At 32.5% G+C, this 22,960-nt stretch overlaps 2 protein-coding genes across 2 annotated transcripts; both read right to left on the bottom strand.

Moving 5' to 3' along the window:
* Positions 1-7,291: 7,291 nt before the first annotated feature.
* Positions 7,292-7,528, bottom strand: LOC109126075 (uncharacterized). The gene has a single exon (XM_087460736.1). The coding sequence runs from the start codon at positions 7,526-7,528 to the stop codon at positions 7,319-7,321; it is 210 nt and encodes a 69-aa protein (XP_087316862.1). The 3' UTR covers positions 7,292-7,318.
* Positions 7,529-8,088: 560 nt separating this feature from the next.
* On the bottom strand, positions 8,089-10,676 carry LOC104707440 (AT-rich interactive domain-containing protein 2). The gene is made up of 3 exons (XM_010423791.2): positions 10,289-10,676; positions 9,197-10,086; positions 8,089-9,076 (listed from the first exon to the last, which is right to left on the bottom strand). Exons 2-3 carry the CDS (start codon positions 10,013-10,015, stop codon positions 8,288-8,290), a joined length of 1,608 nt encoding a protein of 535 aa, XP_010422093.1. The 5' UTR covers positions 10,016-10,086; positions 10,289-10,676; the 3' UTR covers positions 8,089-8,287.
* Between the last annotated feature and the right edge of the window lie 12,284 nt (positions 10,677-22,960).

The raw sequence follows: 22,960 nt of genomic DNA, 5'->3' as shown, positions 1-22,960 counted from the left end.
CATTTAATAATATTTCAAAGTTATCAGTAAATATATGATTTCGTGTATTTTTTTTGACAACATCCTTCATCATGAGTTTTGTCCTTTGAAACTTTCTTTTCTAACATTTCATTATAAAACTGGATTAATTACAGAAATAGGCTTTTTTCTTCAGTTTCTTATAGATTAAGGAGTTATAGTCCAGACTTACAGAGATACGGCTTTTTAGTTGATCAAAAATACCAAATCACCCCTATCACATAAGCAATTATCTTTCTCTTTTTCGCTGGCAGCCAAATTTATTATGATTCTTAGATCTCCAGCATAACTTGAAGAAGACTTGGCGACCGCCGACCGTCGTGTCTGCTTCTCGCTTATGCCGATGCACCGAGGTCTAGTCAAGGAAGGTTTCACATCTTCCTCTTGGCGAGTCTATTTTTTTCTCTCTCTCACTGTAATCTCCGATCTGAAGGTTTTAGAAGAAAAATAAGATTTCAATTGATCAACGATTACAAAGAATTATAAGCTTTTATTTTGGGTACGTGTTAATTGGTTACGATTACATCATCTTCTCCGATTGAATCGACAAATTTCTTTCACTTTCTCTGATTAATATCCAAGATTCGGTTAGTAATTAGAGCCATTGGGTTCACTAGAAAGTATCTATTAAGGTTTAGATTTCTTCATCCAAAATAAAATAGATTGAATTGAATCCACTGAATTCACATGATCAAAGATGGTATTTGTGATAAAGCGGTTTTGTGTTTTGGAAAGAGTTAGTGTTGAAAGTGAAAGAAGATGGTGTTGATGGAGTACGATAGTGAGTAGTGGTCAGGAGAAGAAGTGATGCTTTTGATCTAGTGATGATTTGTCACTGTACATTCTTTTAATATTTTTTCAAAAATTAATACATATGCAATTTACAATACCCAAAAGTCAATATATTTTTATAATTTACACTCACAGTCTTATAACAATTTTTTTTCCTATTTTACTCTTTCTTTATCTACATTAACTATTAATATATATTTTTCAAATAGTAATAACTGAATAAATAAAAGGAAAAAAATCTTTTAAATATACTCTTACTCATCACTATCAATTATTATTATATATAACTAGGTTTTGAACTCACGCTACGCGTGGATTTATTTGATATATTTTGATAAAAATTATATATGATTGATTACGGTAATAAAATATTATCTCACAAAAAAAATTAAAATTAGTACTAAGGAAAAAAATTAAATTTCTGATACATAATTTTTTAAAATATAAAAATCAGTTGTGTTATAAAATCAAATCTGATAAAAAAAATCATAAACTTAACTTGACGTCCATGCGAGGCAAATCAAACTGATGACCTCACATATCTTAAACCATTTTCTTTGACCACCAGAAAAACGAAACAATTTTATAATCATAAATTTAACTCGTTTTCATATTTAATTGATCGCTACCACATATGTTTTCGTGTTTTTATCCAATGTTTTCTTATTCTTCATATTCTTTCTTGTCATTTTCACTGTCAAATTTTGTCTTAATTGTCATCGTAACTTTTACCGTTTGGTTATTCGTTATACTCTTTTTCTTCTTCTTTCTCGTCAACTTCTTCACATTCTTCCACTGAAAAACCTTTTTTTAGACTACCACACAACTTGTTAACCCATCAAACTCCAAGAACAAAATTATTTCTTTTCTCATAAAATTTGTGAAATTCATGATTACCAGCATAGTCAAAACATGCACCCAATTATTGACAATTTTATCCATATACTTATTTGGTTTTAGATCCACGCATTTAGAAACTTCTCAAACCAAAATCCTTACTTGGTTTATAATATTTTAAAAATATAATAAAATATACTAATAATTATTTATTTAATATGAATCATACGATATATATAAATATGAGTACACTATAAGAACATATTAATTATAAATAAATAATATCAACTATATTATATCATCAAATAATATCAACCTTATCATAATATCAAATAACCGTAACCGTATATAACAGTAACCGTTTGAACCGTAACCGTATTTAAACGTAATCATTTAACCGTTTGTTAAACGGTTCTGATTAAGGTTACAAAAATTTCTAACCATAACCGATGGTTAATAAATCTTAACCGTGACAACCGTAACCTTGGTCATGTCTATGTATAGATAATAAAACATGTGTGTTTGTCGTCCATCTTTCTTCTTTAAACCTCAAAATTTGACTCAAACATCGAATTAAGGTCTTGCGATGTCAATCCTTCTTCGTTAGACCAAAAAATAAAAAATTAATAAAAGAATATCAACTCATCTATAAAATCATACACAAAAATATGTTTTACAGCTCATAAGAAATAAAAATCACAAATGTAGATAAATAAGATAATTTATGTTTTGCATCAATATTTCTAATATTTTAAACTTTTAAAAAGTCTCGAAATATAAAATTTGAACCTTTTAAAATTTTTCAGTATTTATAATATTTTAAACTTTTAAAATTTAAAACTTTTAATATTTAAAAACTTTTTAAAAGCTAAGAACTTTTAAAAGTTTCAATATTTATAATATTTAAACTTTTAAAATTTTAAATATTATAATATTTTTTTGAAACAGTTTAAAGTTTTAATTTGATCAAATAAAAAACTAGATCAAACCAAATAAAACTTTTAAACTTGGACGCCTGATAAATCAAGCTTTCCTGCTCTTCGTTGTTGGAAGCATATTAATCTTATTTATACTGGTTCTGAACAATTGTCTAAAAAATTTATAGCCGATGTGGGATATTGTGATTAGTTCTTTGATTTTCATAAATTTAAAATTTTCCTTTTTCTAAAAATTTATGTAAATTTAAAAAATGTTAATGAATGACATGTCAAATCATGATAGGTTGTTTAAAATAATTCTTAATATACAAAATTCTAGAAATTGTATAAAATGTTAATAAATGATATGTCAAATTTCTATTGGTTGTTTAAAATCCTATGTGGACGGCCTTAGGAGCTTATAGCTCCTACTTTTTATTAGTATATAGATTGACATATATTTGATGGACGAGAAAGTGACATTTTAAGAGAGAAATACAAAAATATAGTATTACAGAAATACATATCAATTTGTAAGCTTTGAAATACAAAAATTAATGGAATAAAATATGATTTTTAAAAACGAAAAGAATTAGGCTGAACACGAGAGAAACCTTATTAAAGAAAATGAAGATTCATATCTAAATTTCCCTCAAAAGTAAGATCAAATGAACGAACAACAACATTGAACGCATCTCAGCAAGTAGATGTTTAATAAATTTTCTGCAACTTTCATGTTTATGGGACATTTCTTTTTTTATTCAATGACGACTTCCAGACCCGGTCCGGAACTAAAGCTCGTAAAGCAAGGACTTTAGGCAACAATATTTATTAATGGTTTTTGGGGCGTCATTGTCGTAAATGAGGTTTTGTAGAAAATTTCAATAAGCAACATAGAATTAGAGAGAGAGAAAGAAAATGCTGAGAAAGAAGAGAGAAAATTTTCGCATTTTTATAGTTTTGAGCGTTTAAAAAATTCAATGGAGAGAAAGAGAAAATCATTGTTTATTTTGTGGAAGAAAAGAAGGTGATATACAAAATAAAACAAGAAATGAAATCTATACCCTTCTTTATTTGGTATTTAGTTTTCTCTCCTCCCCTTTATTTTTAACCATATTTATCCTTCTTTTCCATTCTAACTATAAAAGTGTCGTTGAACAGAAAAATATTTGCTAGTGTTAATACTTAAATTAGTAGCAAAAATTTTCATTAAATTTCAGTGATATTGTTCATAAGTTTTAGTGTGTGACTATTTGTTTTAACATACTAAATAATTTGGTACCACTATAAGTTCATATATTGTGTTAATTTTTCTGTTAAAAATGCATATTTATCAATTCAAAATTGTGAATCAGTATTTTCTACTTAGGTATATATCAGTTCAATAGAATATGGATAGTTCTTTTTTCTTACATGATTAATATGATAACAATTATCCACCAATTTCTTTAAGAGTTTCTTTGCTTGGTGCTTGGATGAGAATCTCGTCGTGCTGCCCCTACCCCCACCTTTGGAAAACTTTTTGTTAAAGAGTCGCCCGACAGCATTCAATGACTCATTGGTATTATGATGTTATTTCTCCCTTCCAATTTCTGGCTATGCTCCATGACAAAAAAACAACATGATAGATAATGAGGTAGTTTGCACAAAAAAAAAAAATCTAAGAAAATGTAAATTTGTGGTATCATTTTAATTTTGGACTATATTAATCAATATACTCAAAAGACTTAAATATTAAAATTATACTCTTTTTTTTTTACATTTTTAGTGTTCTCTCATCAATTTGTATAAGTTAGACGAAAATGTCCCTCCACATATAACAAATTATTCAACGACATAATAAAAATGAAATCAACGTTTTTTATATTTGATTATGACGATATGAGGCTACAAGAAAATAAGTCTACTGTCACGTAATATTTCGTCACAATAATTTTTTTTCCGTCACAATAAAAATATTGTTACAAATCTGTGATGATTGGTGAATGGTTATAATACAATTGTCACAAATTTTTTATAGTCACTAAAACGTCACACGAGTTGCGACTAACTAATAGGTATCTATTTTTTCACCAAATATAACAATTTGTAAACATATCTAAAATGTCACAATTGCTTACTAAAATTATTGTCCCAAATACGTTTTATTTCATGACCGAAATCACGTATCAAGTTAGTCAATATTTACGACGCCGCTGTAGTCTCAAAACGTCACACTTAGTGACATGTTAAATGTTACTTTCCCGTCACAGTTACTAACTAAGAACATGTCTCAAAACTGTCATTCATTATGACAAAATTCTAGTCTCAAATCGTCTCTGATGATTACAAAAAATAGTTGATAATTGGTCAAAACTATCAACTAAATCATCATCTCAAAACCGTCATATGTTGTGACCAGCATAACCGTTTTAAACAAGTCACTAATGATAACAAAACTGTAGTCTCAAAATGTTACAAATGACGACTAAACATTTTCACCTAACTGTCACAAAAGTGTTGCATTTTATTACTATTTTTACGTTATAATTTAAACTCATGAAGACCAGCCATTTGTGCCAAAATCGTTGCAATTATGAACAAAACCATCGTCCCCTATTTTTTAAAAATTATTGTTACAATGATACATAATTTATATATTAATAATTAAAATAATATTTTAAAATAATTTTATTAATTTATAAAGAAATAAAAAGAAACCAATATCCAACAACATGCTAATCCAAATTAAATGTATGAAAAAGAAAATAACATGATGTAAAATAGAAATAAAAACCATAGTATTATGAATAAACTAAATAAAGCCAAACCAAACTTAATTAAATAGCAACTAGAAATAAAACCAAACTAAACTCGATTACATAGAAATGCCAAAAGAACTTGTGGAAACATAGTTGTCCTCTAGTGCTTGGAGACGTTTCTCGAGGAGTAAGTTTCCAACACGACTATTTTTCAATTCATTTTCAAGTTCTTCAAGTTGATGGGTTAATCAATGTACCCACTTATTCTTCAGTAGGTTGTAGGACAGATAGATCACCCAAAAACATAGAAATTCTCTTGTGTAGTGACCCAATTCCAAATACACGATCTTGTTTTGATATTCTAGCAATCTATAAAAAAAAACACAAATGTATGAACAATGATATATATTTTCAAACCCAAAAAGAATAGTAAATTTATAACTCAGCAAACCATATGTAGCTATGCATAATTTAATCTATAACTATTACCTTAACAAAAATTTCGTTTTTCTCCTCTTGGGTTAAACCCTCACCATTTGAAGACTCTCTCTGTGACAAGAGTTCTTCCACATTTTCATCAAATTTTTCTGCAATTTGTCATGCTTTTTCATCAACATACGTTCCATCAGATTTCTGATGTGTTTTTTTCATTACAGCAATCAAAGAAGAGTCTTCGTTGTTGGCAACCTATAAGCAACAAATTAGTTAATATAAGTAATAATATAAATCTTTAATTACAAAAAGAGAAGCTTTGATGGAAAAAATAAGAATAATAATAAATATAAACATTACCAAAGCATCTTGCACTTTGACATAAGAACGTGAACCTGCTTTATGTCGATGGGCGCCTAAACCATCACGAGTAGATAGTCGGGACGTACGAGCTTTCGCTCTTTTATCTTTGGCTTTTGGTGTCATCCAATAAACTAACATTACTCTCCAATATTCGGAAAGAATCCAATCATGTTTTTCTCCATTGGGTTTTACTGCATTGGACTTTGCAAGACTAACCATTCCTTTAAGGCGAGTAGCAGCGAGCTGATCAAAGTTGGCTTAAACAAGATGCTCGATTGAGGCATCCCACTCGAAGTAGATCTAGAATATAAATTATATCAAATGAGTATCAATATGAGTTATATAATTATATATATATATATTGCCTTAACATGATAACAATATATTTATATATGTATATCATATTAAATTATATATATCAAATTATATTATATTTAGCTTTCATTTTATATTTTTAACTAATTTATTTTATCATATACGGAAAATAACGAGTTACATATAACATTCTAAATATGAGTTATGTCCAATAAACATACTTTTACGATTTTACCAACTACCTTATATATTATCATGTTTTATCCTACACCAAAAATCATTTATCATATATACAAAATAAATAACAATAATTTTGAATGTTAACTATTATAATATATATATATATATATATAACTTGTTAAGTATTACACAAATGACAAAGATAACAATAACAATACTGTTACATAATGTGCTAATATACTCAATAGGCCGTCTAATAATATATTGTTTATTGAGTCATTTATCATTTACACACTGTCATCTCTTTGTCCAATCAAAAAATGCATTATCATCTTTTCATCTTATTTTCATGGATGAAACACTAACTTTTTGGACAATGGATTGTCATTTTTTACATTTGTTCTGTATCTGCATAATTTACAACTCTTCTGTCGTAGTGTTTTATAAATACCCCGTAATTTTCTCTTATAATAAGAGGCATGATGTGGCAATTTTCTGAGTTTCTCAAAGATTCAAACGAAAAATATAACCCCAAAAATATTCAAAAACCAAAATAGAGACATAAACTAGAGATTAATACAACATCCATTAGTAACTTGCAAGCCAGTCATTCCTTTAAGTACATCAATAAAGTCATGACATATTCATAAGTCTATGAAGGACAGAGACATAAACTAAAGATTAATACAACATCCATTAGTAAAAAACTTACTTACTCGACAATTAGTGGCCGCAAGCACTGCGACTCGGACCAGAAACTAACTTACGACCCGACCAAAAAAACTCCTTGTTCACTCCCTTCTCGTTCTTTTCCATTCCATCTCCCAAATCTACTCCAATAACGTCACAACCACGATACGGTACCATTGCCATTGAACACGTCAAGTAACCGAACAAGAAGACCAAAACTTTGAAAAGCCTCTTCATCTCCATATACTTCATATAACATTCACTTCGATTAGGATTTGACGATAAACATGCATATTTATGGGGTTCTCATGTTTATGGTTTCTATGTTGGTTAATGCATATTTAATGACTTGGGTTAATTCAATTGACTGATTACACTTTTGGAATAATGATTTGGGTTTTTTCATATACTTTGTGTTTTAATACAGTTTTAATTAAATAATCTGAGTCTGGCTCTTAAACTTAAAGAATGTACCAAATTCTTTTTCTTCAGTTTCTCTCTCTTTTTGTTTTTCTTTTTCTTTACTGAAAAAGACATTTTACGGAAAAAGAAAAATGAAAAAAAAGAGACAAAATTTCGTGCAACAAATAATTTAATATGAAGGAGAAAATGTATTGGAAAATGAAATAAAAATTAAACCAGAATGTATTTGACTCTCTATTTTCTTTGGTCATCGGATGTATGTGACTCTTAGGAACTACCGAACTAGGAATGCATAAAGAAGATTCTAAAAAGCTTAATAAGTACTAAAGAAATGTACCAAAAATTATTAACTTGTTGATAAAAACTTTGAACCGATCTAATTCCAAAAGTTACACCTTTTGCTAGTTTTATTAATAAATTTATAAAGTCACAAAAAGAAGAAAAAAAAAAAAGGGAAAAAAAATCTACAAACTCCTACACTTCTATCTTCAGAAGAAGGTTATGAGTTAAAAGCTCATAGGAAACATAAAAACCATTTTTTTTTCTTTTTCCTTTTTGTTACAATCTTCTGTTTCTTCTTCAGTCAATGACTTCAGACTGACTATTCTGAGAACAGATCATAATATCTGAACCAGGTGAGGTAACAGCACTACGACCAAAACTGGGACCAACAGAACCAAAAGATTCACTATCGTCATCACTGTCTATCTGCCTTGGAGTCACACGGTTCTGATATCTTCTGCGGTTGATCAAGAACACATTAAAGTAGTAATGCACGAGTTCCTCTCTCTTCTTCTTAGGGAAAAACTTTGCTGCTTTTTGCCAGAAAGACTGAGGACTCGAGATCATCTTCACCTTAAACTTCTCCTCTTCTCGTTCTGTCCATCTTAGAGACACTTCTTCTCCCATTCGATCGAATCTCCAATGGAAAAAGACATTGCCGAGATCACGTTTTAGCTCCACTCTCTTCTCGGCAATGTGGAATCTAATGCACTCCACGGAGTTAGAGATGAGGGTGTCACAGCTGCAAGACTTTTCCCTTCCTTTTCCAATCAAACCATCTACAGCTTCATTGTTTTCTAACGGCGGCCACAAACGGGTTCCTAACCATTTAGTATCGCTCTCCAAACACGGTTCTGTCCACTCGTCCACTACGGCTTGGTAACGAGGTCCTACACCAACATTCCTTCTCGGGAACTGGGGTTGCTTTGGCACTTGTAAGCCTGTGGCTCTAGATGTTCCTGCAATAACCTCTCTGCCACTAGTAGAATGGTGTTTTGATACCTTCGGATTCCTTGTGCTGTATCTTAACTTCCCTAACGACGGTCGTTCATCATCATACATAGACGGATGCACAGTTTGGTTACCCTGCAAAGGTTTTTATCAATCAATTGAGTTAAAAGCCATCTCACATATAGAAAACAAAAGCATACTAACTGAATCATTGACTTTTAAAGGCAAGATAAGAGTTAAAAGTAAAGAAAGTACCATTAGTGGAGAATAGTTGTATCTGATTGCAGCATTGTCTCTCTGAACAAGCAAAGCGTTTTTGGCTTTAATGACTTGGATGTAACACTCCTTGCCAGTAAACTCCTTCCATTTAGAAGAGTATGGTATAACTCCAATGGAAGGATCATGAGGAGATATTGCAACTGAAGTCAGCCACTTGAGCATTTCCGGTATATCTACTTGCTCCTCAAGACATACAACAGACGCATCACTAACAACAGGACAAGACGTTCCTACTCCTTCATTATTATTATCATGTCTAAGTTTCTTCCTATGGTGGGACTCTACAATATCCTTACAACCTAATACCACAGCTCTGTTACGTTTCTGACACTTTCCATTATCCAACAAACTCTTCAATCCAAACCCTAGCTCATGTAACAAACCCACATAAGAACCTATCTTTCTAACAACCGGATCATCCAACTTCACTTTCCTCGAATTCTCCACCACCCATTTCTCCAACCGGATCAAATACTTTGAGTAAACCAATCTCAAAGATGGATACACTGAACTATCCAAGCCTAGTTTCTCAGCCACTAAGTCCCACAACCCATTCCTAGACACAGAATCAAACCCATCTCTCTCACAGACGAACACAAACAGCTTAAACAAATCAACATTTTCACCATTACCTAGGGTAACAGGCAGAGGCTTTCCATTAGCCTCTTCCTCAAGAAAATACAAAAGAGCTTGAGCAAACAATTTCTTTAACCTGTCCTCACATTCATTCAAATACTCAACCCTAACATCAATGTATGGACCTGAACTATAATAGGAACCTGAACATCCTGCCATTTACACCCTTAAACTCAATTTCCCATCTTTCATACTCTAATTAAGAAAGGTTTCTCCTCCTGTTACTGAACCTACAGCCAAAACACATACAAACAGATCAATCAATTAACCATTCTGAAGCTAATTTCAAGAAATGGTACAACATAAACATGGATTTAGCCTAAAGGTTGGATTTTTTTTTTAAAAATGAAGATGTTTGTCTTTCTTGATTTCTGATTTTTTTTTTTTTTTTCTATAATTCGAAGTGTTTCAATTGGGATTTTAAGGTTTTACCTGGGGATTTGCTGAAGAAGCCAAGAGGATATGTTTTTGAAAGAATCCTCCTTCTATGGATTTAACTCCGCCATTGTTGTTACAGAAGTGACCAAAAAAAAAATTACTGACAAAAAGGCAAAAAAATTTAGAGATCAATTGGAAAAGACATGCAAGCACTTAACCAAAGAGAACCCTTTTTGTTGTCTGTTTAATCTCTCTCTCCTATTTTTTTTTTTGATTTGTAACAAATCTGAGGTTAATATATAGATTGGGTTATAAGACAAAAGAGAAAGCTAAATCTGAGAATATGATGATAAAAATACATTTCTAGGTTTATGTTTATATAGAGGTTGAGTGGTGGAGGTGATTGAGATAATTATATCTCAATTGTAGGGTTTCACAACCTGGAATTCAACTATTTCATAAATTTGACAAGATTTTTATTTTTTACTTTGTATGTATTGGAAATAATTAATATGTATTCATTTTAAATCCTTTTTTTGGTTATATTGGGTCAATATATAAGATTTGGGTTGAAAGAATTAGTCTCCTAGGAACAAATTTAAGCTAAATATTGGTTACCCTTTAAATGACACTTTGAATTAGACCACTATTTTTCAACAAAATGCTTTGAAACATTAAAATGAAATCACCTTTTACAACTCACTTTAAATATCCATCAATGCAAAAAAAAAAACACAGATAATTCGGAATTAATATTTTGTATTTCATGAAAATAAATAAATCGTCGTTTTGAGAAAAGGTTTTGAGGTTACAAGATCGGAGATCCGTTTTCCGTTTCGAAAATGTCATAAGATGAAAACTTTATAAAAGTGCAGAAATGTTGTAGAAAATATTTCTTGTAAAACTTTTTGAATACATGACAATATAACCTCTATAAATTAATATCCGATAAATTGGTACATCGATAAGTTATATATTTCTTTTGGTCCTAAATTGTTTTTTTGGCTAAATATAATTCGATAAATTAATAATTCTATAAATAATAAAATAGCGACGTTATTATTTTATAGAAGTTTTAATATATATAAATATCCGATTTTGTTTTTAAAACACTCGGAATCTTTGAAACGTAATAAATAATGAACTTAACAACATAAGGATATATTTGGCAAGTTATAACTTAAAATTTTATATATTGTAATTTAATGAATATCATTCAATTTTTTTCATAATCTCATAAATGTAATATAACCTAAATGGAACTAATGAAAATGAGAATAAGATGGTACTTTATGTGTTGTAATGTTAACTAAACTTAATAAGTGTATAAGATTTGTGTTGTTTAAGGGTCTGACTAGTTAAAACGCAATGTTTGCGGTTGCGGTTGTGGGAGTTTACGGAAGCGGGCAGTTGCAGTTTCAAGCATTATTAAGCGTTTTGAATGATTGGTTTAGCGTTTTAAAATTGGTGAGTTTGCAGAAGTTTTAAAAAGTTGACCAGCATGTATAATAGGGAGCTTTTAAAATCCAGCGATTTCGAACGGTTTGAAGAAGTATGTAACGATTTCTATGAATGGTACCAACCGCTAACAAATGCAACTGCCCGCTAACAACCGCTAGGCGGGTGATAATGGGAGAACCAATCAACACCTAAGACAATATTTTTTTAGAGGAAACAAATTATGTAGATCAATCAATTTTAAAATTTTTAGTTCTAATATTATATTACAGTTTTTAATTATCACATCTAAACCCTAACCATTTTATATAAACCCAAACCGACATATAATTTTGTTTAATTGTAAAATCTAAACCCTAATCACTCTTTTATAAACCCTAACTGATATATAATTTGTTTAATTGTAAAATCTAAACCCTAACCACTCTTTTATGAACCCAAACCGACATATAATTTTGTTTAATTATAAAATCTAAACCCTAACCACTCTTTTGTAAACTCAAACCGATATATAATTTCGTTTAATTGTAATCTAAATCCTAACCACTCTTTTGTAAACCCAAACCGATATATAATTTTGTTTAATTGTAAAATCTAAATCTTAACCATTTTTTTATAAATCCAAACCGACAATATATTATTTAAAATTATAAATTTAAACTCTAATCCTCTTTTATAAACCCAAGCCGTCATAATTTCCTTAATAAAAGATCTACATAATTTGTTTCCTTAATTTGTTTTGTATATTTATTTTAATTTTGATTTTTTATAAAATATAATATGATATAGCATATTGTTGTATTCTGATTGATTAATTAAGAGGGAGTGAATAAAAGTGGTTCACCCCTAGAGGTGAACCCAAGAATTTTTCTTTTTTGAATATGGTTTTGATGTTGATTGTAAACTCTTAGAAAGTGTTATTGGATTCTAATTTATAAAGATTTTTGAAGAGTTCAACAAAATCATTAAGGGTGTTATTGGATTCTAATTTATAAAGATTTTGAAGAGTTCAACAAAATCATTAAAAGTGAATAAGTGAAAGATTGTTAAAGATTGCTAGAGAGTTTTGTTGATTAGTTTTCGAAAATCTTGTAAAGTGCTCCAAACAATCCTGTATTTTTGTGATACTTTCAATGACTTTATTTTGTAAAGAAAGTGTCTAAAATTCTGAACCAATAACATAACAATTGAATTCATTAACAATCCTAGATTCTTTTGTTTTAATTGAATAACACAAAACTTTTAATGATTTTATAAAAGTCTGAATTCAATAACCCAAATTTGTTAAGATTTAAAATGATTTTCTTACCAATCACAAATTAATAACACTAACAGTATTTAACAAAATCTTGATCTAATAACAATATTTTCTACATGATATATCATGATTTGTATGTGTTTTTAACCATGATATAAGGAGTCTTTTTGAGTCTTGTGATTTGTTTTCTAGATTTTTTTTGAGTCTTTATAGGATTAGGTACTCATTGGCACAGATGAAACATAATGGAACTAAATAGGAAGATTTGGAGCATAATCAAGCAATAAGGCTGAGCTACGAAGCTGGGAGACGAGTTCATGAGTATGCATCGACCGATGCAACCACATCATCGATCGATGCAGCTTCCATAAGCCAAATCGAAAGTTTTCCCGCAAGTTTTGGAAGATTTACAAAAATTTCCCAAGCTTTTCTTATTTGCAATCAAGGCCCAATTCATGTCAACTAGTATATATATGATTTTTAGGTCATTGTTTAGACCTAAGTTTTATTTTACTGCCACCTTTTTGAGCGAGACCTGAGAGATTTTTGGGAGAGACAAGCCAAGAACTCAGCCCTGTTGAGATAAGCTATTCTAAACTCTTTGTTTTTCTCTTTTGAATTATATGATATCTATTTTATTCATGGTTTTTGTTACAATAATCATGTTTGAGTAGATCTCTAGTTAGGTTCAGGGTTTTCATAGGATTTTTATGATTTATTAGATCTGTTTATTTATTAGGATTCTTTATCTTCTGTGATCTTCATCTTTGGTTGTTCTTCATATTAATTCTTGATTGATCACCTAGAATTAATAACTTAGGAAAATAAATTGATATGAGAATTTAATTGATTTTCCTGATTAAATCATTGTTGAGCAAAATTACTTCTTGCAAAGAAATTTGATTTAGTAATTTTGTGAACAAATCTAAACTTGTTTTTAAATCTGCTTTTTAACTTGAATTTTGCAAAGAGATTTGGATTTTCGTGTTTTAAAACTTAGATAATATTTGCAGTGAGAACTGATTTATTTTACAATTGAGTTTAGAGTTTTAGATCTGATTTTAATTGATTGAATCCTAATTTATTGATTGATTTAATATTTTATAAATTCCTGAGAATTTCCATAGACCTAGCGTTTTTAATTCCTGAATTTACAACACTTTTTAATTCTGTTTTTGCATTGTTTTTAAATTAATATTTTGATTTAGCATAATTAAAATATTAATAAGTTTATTAAGTGATCTAGAGTCTCTGTAGATTCGACCCCTAAAGTATTACAACTGCAAGGATGTTAGTACCATTTGGGTATTACAATTTGAGCGTATCAAATATTAGCGCCGTTGCCAGGGATCGAACCCGGGTCACCCGCGTGTCAGGCGGGATTACCAAGATACTAAACTTTAACAGAGTTTAACAAAATCTCGATCTAATAACAACATATTTTACATAACATTTAAAATCTTTAAAACTCTATTCAAATCTCAAACCAATAACCTCCACTTAAAAGCGAATAAGTGAAAGATTGTTAAAGATTGCTAGAGAGTTTTTGTGATACTTTCCATGACTTTATTTTGCAAAGAAAATGTCTAAAATCATGAACCAATAATATAATAATTGAATTCATTAACAATCCTATTTTTTTGTTTTAATTAAATAACACAAACTTTTAATGACTTTATAAAAGTCTGAATCCAATAACCCAATTTTATTAAGATTTTAAACGACTTTTTACAAATCACAAACTAATAACACTAAACTTTAACAGAGTTTAACTAAATTTTGATCTAATAACAACAAATTTTACATAACATTTAAAATCTTTAAAACTCTGTTCAAATCTCAAACCAATAACCCCTATAACTATATAACTATATACAAATATATACGTTTTAAATATGTTACACACTTTCTATATTTATAAGAAAAATACTTAGGTTCACCCCACCCCTCATCTCTCAACCAATCAGAATGTTCCATCTAATATTTCATTCAAAAAATAAATCAAAACAAATTAAGTAAACAATTTCTGTATACTTTTATTTAAGGAAAATTAAATATTCACTTGGTTTAGATTACGAGATTATATAACGGTTTGGATTTATAAGTGAGAATTAGGGTTTAGATTTTACAATTAAAATGAAATTATATGTCGGTTTGGGTTTACAAATGAGGTGGTTAGGGTTTAGATTTTACAATTAGAACGAAATTATATGTCGGTTTGGGTTTACAAATGAGATGGTTAGGGTTTAGATTTTATAATTAGAATGAAATTATTTGTCGGTTTGGGTTTATAAATGAGATGGTTATGATTTAGAGTTTATGATTAGAATGAAATTATATGTCGGTTTGGGTTTACAAATGTGATGGTTAAAGTTTAGATTTTACAATTAGGATGAAATTATATATCGGTTTGGGTTTGTAAAAGAGTGGTTTAAGTTTTTAATTCTATAATAATATATACAGATTTAATTTCCTTATTTACTAAGGGGTGAATGAAGAGATTCACCCCTAAGGGGTGAACCCAAGTATTGTCCTATTTATAAATCGTTTTTACGTATTCATTTTTGGTACCATGCAAGATAGAGTAAGAAAATAATGTAATCCTCCCAAAAAAATCGGTATTCTAAGATGGTAAAATAATGTAATCATCCCAAAAAAATCGGTATTCTAAGATGGTAAAATAATGTAATCATCAAATGAAACTCATTATATAGATGATAATACATTAAAAACGTCCACAATAATTGCTTATAACATGCACAACATCTTCGAACAAGAATTAGAAGAAACGAGTGAGCATTACAAATACCAAAACTAAATGGGTCCAACCGGAAGTAACACAAACATAGAAATAGGATTTATTACATAAACTAAACTCAGTAAAAAGGCACGAAATAATGTTAACAAAAAAAGATCTGGAACCTTTTAGGTTTGGGTTTAAACCATTTGATAACAATGAACCATGAAGCTCTGAAGAGATTGAAAGGATGAAGACGTTCTGGTGCTACCAGGCTGTGTTGTAGGATTCTGGAAGATGGTTACGCGTCTTGGAGGAGTCGCGGATATTGCTTGACGTGGCAATACTTTTGAAAGCTTGTTAATTGGAGGACAAGATATTATCGTATCAACTAGAAGATTTGAACTTATCCTTGTTTAGGAAAGTAGGTTATAGGAGGATTCCTATATATTGAGTTGTGAGGGCAAACATGTTGTTTGGCCGTCAAGAGAGTTTGCTTAGAGACTTTAGAAAATACAATTCTTGAGAGTGATTGAGAATTGGTCAGTGACAAGTCTTGATCAACTGTGTGTAAAACTGATTAAACACATCTTTTAAGGTGGTTTAAGTGATTCTTAATATTAGAACAAGTTTTGTTCATTGCTGGCTTTACTTTGTTTTTACAGAGATGGTCAACAGCTTCGAAGAAAAGAGGTGTGATATATCTCGGGAGTGGGAGTCTTCACTGCGCATTTGAGACCTGGTTGGCCCATCATAGCAGTGAGCTCGATCAAAAACGATACCTCTCGTGGATCCTTTGCTGATAAGTAGATCACATCTTGGTTCCCATTCTTGCCCTCTGCCATGAAGAACATGTTGAATGCTGTAAGAAAATCAATAGTTGATTCGATGCTAGCGATGGTGATCCCGGGGAATTCTTTATGGACTTTATTTGAGTCCAGTCATGTCTGTGAAAAGACAAAACAAAACGTATACTCTTTAAAAAATCGCAGATATATCCAAATAAAAGCCCAAACTATACAAACCTATCTATTAGAATAGGAATACTCTAATACTATCCCTCACAAAATTGGTTTTACAATTCACAGTGAAAATGAATTTACCATTAAAAAAATTATTGAAAAATAACTGAATTCTATATTTACAAACCTTTTATCATGTTTGGGCTTTAACGATCTATTATCACTTTGCTTGCTGACGCACATCTTCAGAAATATTCTGCATATGATGCACATTCGAAAGAGCAAATGTATAGATCTAAAGTTCCAAGCATTTTCAAGATGATATGATACATGCAACGTGACTGACACACCCTACAAAATGGACGAGATAAGCTATTATTGAGCACCACCTCAAATGGTCTGGTGAACAACTTTAGTGTGCTTCTTGGCATGAGCCCTTCAAAGTCTCCCAGCACACATTTTGTATGCAAACTAGCTCGGTGATCTTTACACGTGTAGAACCACATCTTTGGATTCATCCTTTCCTCACAAATATACACCAGTATTTGCCACTTGCCTCTTCTCCATAGCATAATGAGAGAGGATGATTATCTACTCTATGCTTTACCACTTGTGGTAACGTAGCACAATCGAAGCATATGACAATTTCACAGCCACTTTCGATGCACGTAAGCACATAAGGTGCCCATTTGTTGCAACCATCACATTGTTTTGTTTCCATTACTTCCGAAATGTAATATAGCGGATGATGGGGATGGCTTGGATGCACAAAAGGCTCCGAAACTGAACCACACAGTACATCCAACTCCTTATCCCCACACTGGTACATGAAACCATTGGAAATTCTACGACAAGCTTCACACTAAAAGTAATCAGCGATGCTTGTAACTAATGTAAGCCGCTCATTGTGTAACACATGCCATTTCCTTCTAGGAGATTCAGCGCACTTTTGGTGAAGAATGAAATCACAATCGATACAACCATAGAAGGATTGAAGACAAACTGGATGGGTACAAGCGTTGCACTGCTTGTTTTTTTCCCAAAGAAGACCATTAACGTGGAATATTAGGTAATGCTCTTTGTGGCTGAAATGTTGTATTGTGTTGTCATATATTACCATATATGGCTCTATATCTTTTGTCTCTTCAGGAACTCCTTCGAGTTCTTTTCCGTTCCACACGTCCTTTATGGTAGCACATTTAAAGAACTAGAACACAAGAACTTCAAAGAATTTAAGAACACAAGATCAAAAGAATTACTCTCTTTTATTAACCTTTAGGAAAATCACTCAAAACCTAAAGCTCTCTCTTGTTCTCTCAAAAACTCATAAGCTATGCAACACCTTTGCATCTTCTTATATAGTAAATACCTTAGACAAAGTTTCCTAATTCAAATTGGAAAACTAACTTATTAGATATCTCCTAAATCTCAAATATGTATATTTAGCTTTTCTCCTAAATATACTTGTCTTTGGCATCAAGCTATGTCAAGCTTATTCAACATTCTCCCCCTTAAGCTTGAACTCCTTTTTCTTCAAGTCTTGTACACCTTTGAGATCCCTCATTTCTTTAAACTTGATTCTTCCAAGCGCCTTTGTTAGTATATCTGCCTTTTGCTCTGTTCCAGGAACATGCTCCACTTCAATCTGCCCATTCTCAATACATTCCCTTATGAAATGATACCTTCTATGTATAGGTTTGCTTCTGCCATGGAAAACAGGATTCCTTGTAAGAGCTATTGCTGACTTATTGTCCATTAAAACTGTAATTTTCGCACAAGAAGATCCAGTAGCTTCACTAAGCAAATCTTGAAGCCAAATCGCTAGCTTTGCGGCTTCAGTTGCTGCCATGAATTCAGCCTCACAGGAAGACATTGCAACCGTGTCTTGTTTTTGTGTACACCAGGTAATAGGACTATCATTTAGATAAAAGATGTGGCCTGTTGTGCTCCTGCCATCATCTTTATCTCCATTGTGACTACTGTCGCTATAACCAATGAGACCTGTTCTGCTTTTCCAAGAATATGTGAGACCAAATGACGAAGTTCCACGCAAATACCTAATGACTTTTTTCAAAGCAACTCCATGAGATTCTTTAGGTTCGTGCATGTATCTGCTTAGTACTCCAACACAATACGAGAGATCTGGTCACGTGTGAAGTAAGTAGCGAAGGCAGCCAATGTTTCTTCTGTACTCTGTCTCGTCGATGCTTTGCTCCTCTGCTGCTTTAGATAATTTTAACCCAGCATCCATTGGTATGTGAACTGAGTTACACTCTGCCATTCCAACTTCACTTAATATTTTTTCTGCATACCTTTCTTGGCTTAACGTGATTCCATCTTTGTGTTGAACTACTTCAATGCCAAGGTAATAGGTCAATCTACCAAGATCACTCATCTCAAACTTAGAAGCCATTCCTCTTTTGAACTCTAGAATAATGCTTAGACTTGAACCTGTTACCAATAGATCATCAACATACACGGCTACAAGGAGAAGATGCTCCTTATCTTGCTTTCGATACAGAGAAGGATCTTTAAAGCATTTAACAAAATTCAAGCCCTTAAGAATTTTGTTTAGCTTTGTGTTCCATGCTCTTGGTGCCTGTTTTAGCCCATAGAGTGCCTTGTTTAGTCTGTATACCTTATCCTCACTTCCTTTAGCCACATATCCTTTAGGCTGAGTAACATACACTGTTTCTTTTAGCTCTCCATGAAGAAACAGAGTTTTTACATCCAGATGATGTATCTCCCAACCTTGTGAAGCTGCTAGTGCAATGATAAACCGAACTGTTTCATACGAGCAACTGGCGCAAAGACTTCATCAAAATCAACTCCATGTCTCTGAACATATCCTTTGGCTACGAGTCTTGCTTTGTGTTTGTTAATACTCCCATCAGAATTACACTTTAGTTTGAAAACCCATTTTAACCCTATTGGTTTTATTCCCACAGGAAGATCAACCAAATCCCAAGTCTTGTTCTTTGTTATTGATGTAATCTCCTTGTTACAGGCTTCCTTCCAAGCTTCTGATTTTTCTGCTTCAATAAATTCACACGGTTCTCCATCTATGACCATCAAGAGATGTTCACTTTCAGCTTCAGCGAGCAAAACATAGTCTTCTAAGTACTTAGGTTTTGTCTTGGGTCGCGATGATGCTCGTAATGGTGGCTGAGGTTGAGCTTGTTCTTCATCTTGTACACTCTCTGTTTCTGGTTCTGTTTTTGGCTCTGTTTCAGCTCTACCATTGTCATCGAAGCTATCTCCTTCGTGACCTTCTTCTTCATTTCTCTCCATGTCTGCATCATTTTCGGCTCTAATTCCATTATTACCAAACTCCTCAAAGCTTATCTTAAATGTTCCACCATCTTCATGTGTCTCCCTTCCAATATAACTCCAAGTCCAGCTTTTACTCTCATCAAATATTACATCTCTACTCACCATGACTTTCTTACTTGTTGGATCCAACATGCGATAGGCTTTTGAACCTGGTTCAATTCCAAGATGCACCAAGACTCGAGACCTATCATCAAGCTTCTTAAGATGTTGAACCTCTGTTTTAGCATAGCAAACACACCCGAAGACACGCAGATGATTGATACACAGAGTTTTAAACCCTATTTTCCTACTGCAAGTGCACAGCAAAGAAGTAGTACTTAGGGGTCGAATCCCACGAAGACCAAGTTTTACTCTATGGTTCTATTGGTTCAATTTCAAGCTAAGACAATTCAAAGTTAGGTTTGTTTGGTAACAATAACGCGATTAAAACAGTATAAAAAGGCAATAAGCAAAACATTAGATCAGGGGTAATTCTCGGGAATTTCAGAGACAGCAACTAAACAACTATTCGGGGCATAGATTAAGTACCAATCTAGAACTCAAACATAAATATAAACTGATCCACTGTCGTGGCATCAATAACTCTATCTGATCGATTCTGTGCGGAAACGCGGAGCACGTGCTCAGACATCCGGAGCACATGCTCGGCGGTCCATAAACCCTAAACTGTCGTTTGAGCCCAGAATCGCAGACAAGCATTAAAGAACATGAATGATAAGTTCACAAACCACCTACACATCAACTTTCGCAGGTCTAGGATAATTTGCCCACTAATGTCTTTTCTAGCAACCTATTACACTTTTGATGAATAGATAAACCTAGAATCATAGATTGGGTGATCAAATCAACCTAAGCATTAAGTCTAACAATAGTGAAGACAATCGATTACATAAAGCCCTATTTGTGTTCTGTTGCTAACCCATGAAACCCCTTTTGAAACCCCTAATCTAGCAAAGAAAACTACTCAGACATAGAGAAATGAATCATAGCAAAAGATGAGAAATTCAATGACATAAAAATAAAAAGGGTTCAGAGAATGCTTCACAAGGTAGCCGCCCTTCTTCCTCTCACAAAAACGTCGCTCAAAAACCAAAAGAAAAGGTATATCTTCTCTCCTAAAAACCCTAGGTTAAATAGCATACAAGTAGAGAAAAATAAGGAAAGAATCCAAATTCAAATCTCCCTATTAAAAAAAACGATCTCCTCCCTCTTTCTCTCACAAAGGATCGCCTAAAATAAGGGGAATTAGGCAGGGAATCGGCGCCTAGATGCTTGCCACGTGTCGTCATGAAACCGTAGAGTTGGGAGCATGTGCTCGGAAATCGGGAGCATGTGCTCCTGGGTCTAAAATCAGCTTTTCTGCTCCAATTCAACTCCTTTCCGCTCCGATTGCTCCTGCTGTTCCAATCCTTGCTTTTAGCTTCCTAGCCTCTTATTATAACCTGAAAAGGACTCAAACAACTACAAAACTATCAAATAAACGGGGTCAAAGTGAGTCAAAACCGTAACATATCAATGATCAACAACTGGTTTTCTTCCCTTGAAAGCTTCGTACGTAGTCTTTGTGTCCAAGGCTCTAGTTGCAACTCTATTGATGAGATAGGTAGCATGTCTCACAGCTTCACCCCAAAGATAATTTGGCATATCCATTGGTTTTAGTATGCTTCTAGTCATCTCCAAGAATGTTCTATTTTGACGTTCGACCACCCCGTTTTGTTAAGGCGTGTATGGTGCTGTCAAGTGTCTTGTAATACCAGAATCATCACAGAATTCTTGAAAATCATGAGAAGTAAACTCTCCTCCCCTATCTGTTCGAAACGTTTTAATAGAATCTCCTGTTTCTTGTTCGACCATTGCCTTGAACTTCTTGAATTTTTCAAACGCATCGCTCTTCTCTCTCAAGAGTAGCGACCACATATATCGTGAGTGATCGTCAATTAAGACAAAAATGTACCTGTTTCGAGCAGACGTAGAGGGTGTGATAGGACCGCACAGATCGCCATGTATGAGTTTGAGTAGCTTTGATGCCCGGAAAGATGTTGATTGAGGGAAGATTTGTCGTGTTTGCTTTCCGAGCAGACAGGAAACACACGTTTCATTCTCAATTCGTATATTGGGTATACCAATTACCAGCTCCTTTTGTATCATCTTCTTTAAGGTTTCTGGACCAACATGTCCTAACCTTTCATGCCATCTAGTAGAATCACTTTGCGCCATCAGTTGCAGACACTTATTGGTTTCGCCACCTTCCATAAGGCCTTTGTACAAACAATTTTTTGACCTTCTAGCCTTTACCAATAAAATACTGTTTCGATCATGCAGTGTGAGGTAGTCTTGCTTCATTCTTACATCACATCCTGATTCTGTAGCCTGCCCCAAGCTTATGATATTGCTCTTTAAATCCGGTATATAGTAGACATCTGCCAGAATTTTCTTGTCTCCACTCTTTGTGATAAACAGAACTGAGCCTTTTCCTCTTATATCGATGCGTGAATCATCCCCGAACCGCACCTTACCTGTGACCGTCTTATCAAGTTTGGAGAAGTATGTGAGATTTCCGAACATATGATTGCTCGCTCCATTATCAAGATACCAGATATTGGTATCATGTTTTTCGAAATCATTTGGTGTCACATTCTTCTCATTCAAGTAAACAACTACATGTATCATAAGTTCCTCAGCTTCTTTGGTATCCTCTTTGTCATTCTCTCGTGTTTCTTGGAGTTTAAGCAACCTATCTGGACATTCTGATGCATAATGTCCAGCTTTATCACACCAAAAACAAATCACCTTAGACTTGTCTCGCTCTTGTCTATATCCTCCGTTTGATTGATTGAAAACCGTCATCTTCCTCTTCCTCGACTGTTAAACCGTCCTCCTTGACCTCTACCTCTTCCACCTGAGCCATAATTCCCTTGGTAAGGCTGAAAGTCCGTATTAGCATACATGATTTTCCCTTGGTCGTTTGACTGTTCATC

This window comes from Camelina sativa, chromosome 8, assembly GCF_030686135.1.
Source record: "Camelina sativa cultivar CO46 ecotype springtype chromosome 8, ASM3068613v1".
Classification (NCBI taxonomy): Eukaryota; Viridiplantae; Streptophyta; class Magnoliopsida; order Brassicales; family Brassicaceae; genus Camelina; species Camelina sativa.
This window is presented reverse-complemented; position numbering and strand designations above follow the sequence as displayed.

Excerpts from the sequence above, each read along its gene's own strand:
- LOC109126075 (XM_087460736.1), bottom strand. The coding sequence starts at position 7,528 with ATGGAGATGAAGAGGCTTTTCAAAGTTTTGGTCTTCTTGTTCGGTTAC.
- LOC104707440 (XM_010423791.2), bottom strand. The coding sequence starts at position 10,015 with ATGGCAGGATGTTCAGGTTCCTATTATAGTTCAGGTCCATACATTGAT. Across the intron at positions 9,077-9,196 it reads ACAACTATTCTCCACTAATG|GGTAACCAAACTGTGCATCC; the intron begins GTACTTTCTTTA and ends AAACCTTTGCAG.